The 8,763-nt window shown below is 40.9% G+C and overlaps 1 protein-coding gene across 1 annotated transcript; it reads right to left on the minus strand.

Annotated features, from left to right (window-relative positions):
• Positions 1-313: 313 nt before the first annotated feature.
• Positions 314-2,060, minus strand: LOC148024638 (uncharacterized). The gene has a single exon (XM_087694267.1). The coding sequence runs from the start codon at positions 1,868-1,870 to the stop codon at positions 611-613; it is 1,260 nt and encodes a 419-aa protein (XP_087550393.1). The 5' UTR covers positions 1,871-2,060; the 3' UTR covers positions 314-610.
• Between the last annotated feature and the right edge of the window lie 6,703 nt (positions 2,061-8,763).

Genomic DNA, 8,763 nt, shown 5'->3' on the forward strand with positions numbered 1-8,763 from the left:
TGTTTATGCTCAATAGTCCCACCTCTACATACATTTCCACAATTTGATTATAACAAAGCTAAGGCCTAGAGTCCATTTCACATCAATGGTGACTTTACATTCAAGTGGATAACAATTGCAAGGCTAAGGCCTAGAGTCCATTTCACATGGGCGACTTTACATTCAAGTGGCTAGCGATTGAATTGCGTGTCACACTCGTGCATTGCTTTTGTTGCATCCTTGTAGAGGTCTAAGAGTTTATAGACAAAAGTTCTAATAGGGTATGAGAATATGTTGATGGACCTTGATATTATCAAGGTGAAAGCAATGGCCATTCTCATCCAAGAGAGGCAAAGCACTCTCAAATTCCCATGATTAAATCTTGGTAAAAGGAAGGAATGAATAAAACTCACCCTTGTTTTACAATGGGGTAAATTCTTATCTTGACAAGTGACTTGGAGAGAGAAGTTGTACTAATCTTTGTTTAGCTAAACATTCAATCTGTGTCATGGTGGCCTAGAAATACTCAGAATCCAACAACATTTTGCAAGTGTTCTTTTTCCCTGTGCCACATAATTAGCCCACACCCTCGGCAGCTTCAGAAGTCACACGATCCATACCCAAAAAATTGTTAGCCACAATGCCTGTAATAGTCTTGTCTCACATAATCTGAGATACCAAGTGCAAGCATGCACACGAGGATGCCCATGAAGCCAACAGTCTGGAGCTTGTAAACCCAATGATCAAAGAAAAGAATCCGGTTTGCCCATGCGAGCGAGCCATGTCTGAGCAATACTGCATGGAAGAAGAACATAGAGACGGTGGCGTACTGATAGAAGATCTGAATCCAGAGCTTCATAAGGTCCTGCGGCAGGTCAAAGGCCGGGTATGCGAGGTAAGGCCAGAAGGAAAGGAAGACAAGGCCAGAGATGGTGCAGAGCCAGCCCAAGGCCAAAACCCTGTTAGGGTTATAATCTGACGCAGGGACATCCTGGCCAGGGTAGCAATGGGGGTCGACATACACTTTGCTGGTTATCCAGGGCGAGACGGCGGTGCGGAATAGGCCCATGATGGCGAGGGGCATGGTCATGTTGGGGAGGAAGGCGACGCCGGCGGTGGAGACGGTGTACTGCAGCGCGAGCACACCCTGGTAGCCGGCGCTGACGGTGAGGATGCCCTGGGAGCTGAAGAGACCAGCGGGCTCGAGGCGGCGGACATGCAGGGCGGCATGGTTCTCCGCCACGGCGTAAGGGAGGGGGTGCTTGAAGGGGTGGGCTTCGTGGTTGATGATGGCCATCTGCACATCGCCCCAGGCGGGGCGGCGCGGGATGTCGGGGAGGGACCCCGGGCCATGGCTGCGGCGGTTGTGGCCGCTGCCGCAGCCACCAGTCTTATCGCTGCCGCAGCCGCAGCCGCCGCCATCGGCCTCAGCCATGCGCTCCACATCAGCCTCAGCTCGATCCCCAGCCTCAGCCCTAGTCCACCCGCAGGGAATCCAGCAGAGGCCACCCAGGCCCTTGCCGCCATCGCCGCCTCCGCAGCCGGCCTGATTGCCATCGCTACTGCCTCTGGTCCCAGCCTCGCCCACGCCAGCCACATCGGGCTCCGTCCCAGCCCCGGCCCCGGCCCCGGCCCTAGCCCTCCTGCCCCCGCCCCTGACCTGCCATACCGCCATACGGTACGACAGAATTGAGTAGTAGCGCCACGAGAGATTCACAGGGTTGAAGTAGAGCAGGAGCCATGACAAGCGCTCCCACAGGGGTGCATCGGAGAGGGTCGTGTCCACCTCCCCGGCCAGCAGGTGCGTTCCGATGATGAGGAAGAAGCCCCTGAGCCCCGATGCCAGGCGGTAGAAATCGGTGGGTGTTGTGCAGATGTCGAAGGAGTCCATCGCACAAGCGAGGCCTACTTATGCCATCTCTCTCTTTTCTACTTAGAATTGATTGACACAGAGAGAGAGAGAGAGAGAGAGAGAGAGTGTGTGTGTGTGTGTGTGTGTGTGTGTGTTTGGGTGTTCATGAGGGATTTGAGCTATTGAAGCAAAAGTGTGGAGTTCGAACTTGTGTTTATGGCTTGATAGCTTAGTGGCATTTCCACTCCACTATATATATTTTAGAATGAAGTGAACACATCACCTTGAACCACACAACACAAACATACACACGGAGAACCTACAAAGTAGTATCTCAATTGGAAACATTTCATGTTTTTTGTGAAATGGTTATTAGTAGATAGACATGTTGGCCACTTATTAGTAGAAACTGCAAGATTTTTATCAAAGGGTGATTGGTAGAAACCTCAAGGGCTCATGAGTTACATGACTTGCCGATATCTCTCTTGCACACTTTTAAGATATTTCTTTTAAAATAATATAATGTCAACAATTGGTTAAACCATCATAAAAATGTTGGGAATGTAGTTGTGAATATATAAAATGTGTTAAGGAATGACACATTGACATGGGATTGTCTCTTATTATTCTACCCCATAAAACATTAGTCTCCGTTACACTAGCCTATAATACTGTGACAAGGGAAAATAGAGAGACTATTATATCTCTATTTGTTCGATACAATTGGAAAGGGTAATTTACAGTTTTGGTGATGATAGGAACTTGTAGGGGGACAGAATCACAATTAATTATTGCAGGGCAACAAAATGAAATATTTGATGAGGAGCTACAGTACTTTCAAGCTTGACTATGACTGGTCTTCCCAACATTTTCTAGCCCAGAAGTCAATGGATGAGATGACTTTTTGTTGGAATAGAACACATGTGTCCTACAAAAAAGAGCCTCACAACAACTAGTGCAGATGTGTCTTTGAGGAAAAGCTTCATAGTGAGTCAACATGTGAGACCACCTTCAATCTTAGAATTATAAGGTGACGTAATCATAGAAGCATGCCTACATGAGTGTAGTTGGGAAACAAGCACACATATGTGGGATGCTTCCTCCACAAGAAAGTAATGAAATGGATTTTAAGGTTCATATTTGTTGTTCAATTTAAGCCTCATCGCGGAATTTTAAGCAACAGATAACACCTCAAACTTTGGGATAAATTTTCAATGTGAATGTACATAGCCGCTCCTAATTAATAATCTTGGATTTTCAATATAGAAGTTGAATGGCAAGAGATATGTGAAGGCCCTTTGAAAACCTCTACTCCATCAAGTTATACTGTTAGTTATATAATTTGACCATGCTTAAAGAGATCTCCTAAAATAGTAAAATTTGTGTGCATGTGTGTGCAACTATGCATCTAACAATGATAGGCATGTGAAAAATGGAATACTTTAAGAGGTAACATCAATTTTATTTCATAAATATTGGTATAGAAGTATCATTGTCTTTTCGTAAGTGGATATAATATCCGAGCCCTTTCATGTGTAGCTTACATATATGCATGCACCAATATGTTTTTATAAGTGGATATAGCATATTTGTCTATTCATGTGTAGCTTGTATATATGCATGTCTATATTTATTTACTTGTGTGTGCACATATGTGTACCATGCATGCAAGGTAGGTGTGTGTGTGTGTGTGTGTGTGTGTGTGTGTGTGTGTGTGTGTGTGTGTGTGCACATGTGGTCATGTGCACGTGCCTATGCATGTGTACACATTTATGTACCTATATGTGTATGTATGCATGCATATGTTTGGGTATGATTTATAAAGGTGCAAACAAAAGCCCAAATTTTTAGATGACATCATTCACGTGCTACATATTAGTGAGCTCTATAAAGGAGAGAAGTAAAAGATATTATAGAATGTGTGTGTGTGTGTGTGTGTGTGTGTGTGTGTGTGTGTGTGTGTGTGTGTGTGTGTGTGTGAAGTATCCTATGAATAAAATCATGAAGTTGACCAAGTCTAGAAGATGATCATTGCTCTAAGTGCTTTCCCAAAAGGGTTTTTGAAAGTGCTCCTCTCACATCTTGCACTCAAGGAAAATAGGAATTGCTAACAAATGAATGCAATGCCCATATAAAAAAGGTTTTACCAAGAGGGTTTTTGAAAATATGACTCTCACACCTTGCACTTAAAAAATTTGGAAACCAAAAAAGGAATGTAATGGCCTTGCCTATGGGCAAGTCCATTGAAATTATTTTGATTGTCACTTTAGTTTGTGATTAGATCATTTCTTATCTTAATAATTCTTTGAACCTTGCTCTACTCTTCCCTTGGCATGCCCTTGTGATAGCTATTAACATCATCTTCTTAAATACCAAAATAAGGATAAAACTTAAAGTGATCTTTTTAGTAGAGTATTTTACTTTCATATTGGACTTCTTTTCATCTAAAGCATGTCTTCAGAAGTAGTCCGAAGACTTTATGACAACTCCAATAAGGATATACTTACATATGACGTTTATACTTCCATATTTGACAGAAACCCTCCTTTAGGCACATTGTGATAAATGTGTTTTTCCTCCATTAAAGTTCACAACTATACTCTTCCTTGTATACCACCTCCTAATGTTTAAAACAATAGAGTTGAAAATATATTATTATTGTGATGTTTCTAAATGTCTTATCAACTCAATGGTCAAGTCAAAAGGCATGACCCTAGAATAATAAGGTGTATATATGGCATGGATAAGAAGATGACCTATGAACAAGAAAGACTATACGATGAGAATTATGACAATACGGAGAGGGAATTTCAAGCTACAGTAATGAAGGCTTATGCCCTTTAGATGATCAAATGGAAGGCCAACATGTTGACATCTGTGCTATGTGAATCTTTTACCATGAGATATTGGGTCTTATAAGTGATTTGAAGCTTTGATCAAAAGTAGAGAAAAAGTTGTGCTCAAATATTAAAAGTAGAGCTTTGATAAAAAAAAGAGAAGTCTAGATTGAGAAATTTACTATTGACTACAAAAGTTGTGCTCAAATATTGAAACTATAGCTACTACCTCAAATTATAAACCACTAGCTAGCTTAGTCGATATTGTAGGCCAAACCCACTAATTGTGCTTCATGTGGTTGGCATCATTACTAAGTTTGCTTTGCATTTTTTGTGCACAAAGGGAAGTAGTCGTGCAATTGCATGGTTGCTTCCCTTTGCTCACAAAAGATGAGGAGGCATGGTTCATGCTACATGAACTTGCTCTTTAGGCACAACAATGTACAAACATTGGACATACATGGCATGCTTTGCATCCATGATATCATATTCCAAGTGACCAAACACGCACACACACTTGGTAGCATCATAGAGTCTTCATATAGGTTAGGTATTTTGTTCAATTTTAATACTCTATGTGTGCATAAACTCTTGGATAATAGTTTATGTTATGCTTCCCCTTTAAAGAAAAAGGCCAACTTTTTCTAATGTTATTTATATTCGTTGAAAAGTAAAGGAATTCAAGGTTGTGCATAGTATCTTATAGATCAAATTAGTCACAAATAGGTCACATGCGCGTCCACATACAACCTTGGTTATCTTAATAACAAAATGTACCACACTCACTACAAGAGGTGAATATAATTTCAAACCTAGGATTCCAATGGTTTTCTAAAACATTTAATGTCATCAAAATAATCATTAGTATATTCACCTATATAATTTCCAAAAAGTTTCATGTCATCAAAATAACGGATATGCCATTATATAAGAGGCTAAAATTGAAAGTTTCCCTTATTCATTTTTTGATGCCATCATCTTTGAGATAAGTGCTTCACCCCTGCAATTTTTTTTTCATGTTTCTTTCAGTTTTTGTTGTTTGTGTTTCTTTCTTGTATCTAAATGTATTGTAGGTGGTTTTGAAGAAGGTTAAGTTATTTACTTAAAATTTATTTTGTCACTGGCATGGTTTTAGAGAGAGGGAGAGAAGCAAAGAGAATAAAGTTGTGGGGAGAGAGAGGTAGAGAGGAGGGAGAGAAAGGAACGTTATAGTTTTTTTCAAGAAGTTATTAATGTTATTAGGATAGTTTTAAAGTGAGAGCTAGGGAGAGAGGGAGAAAGAAAGAGAATAAGGAGAAATCGAGACACACATACACATAGAGGGAGGAGAGAGGAGAGAGAAAATAGAGAGAGTAGAGAGAGAGCCATTGGATGGACTTAGTATTACGGGAGGGTTACCCCTTGCCTAACATAGAAGGTATACAACATCTACCCTTGCCCACTTTTGAGAACCGTACCATAGCTAGGCTAGCCTAAAATTGATTGGGCCTACCATTACTTAGCTTACCACTAATGTTAACCCAAAGAGGAGAAAGTAGAGAAGAAAGGGAATGCAAGTGCTCAATTTTCATTTGAGAAGAATATATGTGATGGCTTGTTATCACAATCAATTTCATATCGAGCCAGGATCACTCTCGTGCAAATTCTAATAATTTTATGTGGACTAGAGTCGCATTTAAACTTCTAAGAGCTTGTACTGAAAAGATTCGACCACAAGGCTACGAGGGTGAGCTGAATATCCACGAAGCCAAAACAGGTAGAAACCCTCATATGCATGTATGAAAAATGAGAAAAAAGAATTCACATGCATTTGAATGTGTGCCAACATTTTGAATGAGCTTTCTTTATTCATTCTCTACTTACTACTTGCTTGTGGTTGTTGTGTGCTATTGAGAGAAGCAACATGAGAGGGGGAGTGAGGAAGAGAGTATGATAGTGAGGACGTGAGGGATGTGACATGAAGCATTTGATGATCTCTTTACTCATTTCTTATTTCTACATCCTTTACATGATTGCAACTTGAGTCTAGTGGTGGTCAGAATGTCTAGATTGAGAGCTCACCTCCTATAATTGAGGTAATTATAGGAGGATGGTGAGACCCACTTTGGCTTGCAAAGGACTACAAGGAGTTTGACATGTGTCTACTATAATCTCGAAGCTATTAGTTGTTGTTCACTATGCTAGTTAGAGTAGCAAGTGGTTAGGGGAAGAGAGATGAGGGACTATGTGAGAGCTAGCTTGCATTCTAGATGGTTAGACTCATGAAACAATAGAAGCCAAAAGAAGAGGCATGTGCAGCTATTTAGAGAATTGAATGCCAAGACGCAAGGAAAGAAGAGTAGAGTTGACAAAGCAACACCTTGTTCGACGCTAGAAAAAGCAACGTCTTGTGATGAATGCCTTCCTTCATGGAATGAAAATGCCTTGGATTTCATTTAAAATGCCTTATGATGAATGAATCAAATGCCTAGTTGGATGGACCTCCTAGTGATGCAATCCGATGCCTTATGATGCCTCATGAGAATTGAATGCCAAAAAGCATGGAGAGTAGATGCCTTGTTTTGACACTAGAAAAGCAAACGCCTTTGTTGGAGTAACGATAGAATCGAATGCCTAATGCTTTGGATTGACAGAATGCTTCTTTGAGAAGGACTAATTTGAAGTGTTCTCTAAAGTTTGTATTTTCCGACCCAAGCTTCCTTGATGCACTCAATACTTGGGACAATTTCTCTAATCTAGGGTCTGAAGTACTCAACTCGTGTCTCTCCACAACAAGCAAAGTTTAAACGACACTACTCATCTACCACGCAAACTAGAGTGTTCATCTTAGCCCACACACAAATCTACAATCATGTTTACCTTTTTGCACACATGACATTCAACCTTGCTTCCCTAACATCCCTAGAAACACTTCTGAAAACAATTCTGGAATCCAACTGTATGGCTAGACCTAGAATCCTCACCAAATCTGACTCAATCTTTTAGAATCATGCCCCAGGTAGAACCTGTGTTTGAATCTAACTAGACCCTATCCAATGCACCCAACCAAGGGAAAGTAGTAGTGAATGTCAAGGATTGCAATCACCAGGAGACTGCTTATGCCACTCCATGCAAGTCTAGCCCTACAATTGGTCAAATGAACCCTTAATCCAAATCATGATGCACATATACACTTAGACTTGAGGCTTTTAGCCCTTGCAAGGGGTAATCCCTTCCATCTAAAACATTAGTTGGGGCCCATGATATTGCTTACATGTTATCGAATATTGCACTTATGCATGCACTTCATGCTATGTTTCATGAGCCTTGGGAGTGTTTTAAGAGAGTCTTCGATTGCTCACACATAGATTGTGAGGGGTTTGGCTTCATTCTAAGGTAAAAATTTGAGCGCAATGCCTTGAATGACCTTTTACCTCGAGTTGCATAAACTTGCCAAGTGGGAGTAAGAGTACAAAGGGGATGTATCAAGAGATCTAGATCCTTGCTCAAGATTTGAATTGCAAATCTTCAATCAATTGGATCTGATCTCATTGCATTATCATTAGACAAAATTACATTGAGTCGCCTCTCAATTCATGCACCTTGAGTTGTAATAAATGTTTCTAAGGGAGATAAAGTAAACCAAGAGCCTCTTATACACATGGACCTGACCAAGAAATATTATTTAAAACCTATCCCAAGCAATCACCAAGTAATGGTTGGGAGTCTAAATGCAAATTCTTAGTGATTCCATAAGAGAAGCTAAACACTTGCCCATTGAGGAAGAAAGCTACACATAGGGCTCAAAAGACAAAAACTCACTCATGCCAAGAACACTACAATCAGACTTGGCCACTACTTTAAGCACTCACCCACACACAATGCCGAATTAATTCCATGGTTGTAGTCACATGCCTTAAAGTAATCTTCGTACCACCAAGCAATCATGGTTTGGATTGACCTCAATCGAGGACTAATGATTTGCACCATCGACTCTTCACATTTGCTCATCTCGATCCCCCAATGGGATCTAAGTTACCTCGTACTCCCTAGGTCTCTAAACCACAATCAACCACATTTAGCCACCACTTCTGTGACTTACACACACATCTAGGA

The sequence above is a fragment of the Lygodium microphyllum genome, chromosome 15, assembly GCF_053477565.2.
Source record: "Lygodium microphyllum isolate KBCC chromosome 15, Lygodium_microphyllum_v1.1.10, whole genome shotgun sequence".
In the NCBI taxonomy this organism is placed as follows: Eukaryota; Viridiplantae; Streptophyta; class Polypodiopsida; order Schizaeales; family Lygodiaceae; genus Lygodium; species Lygodium microphyllum.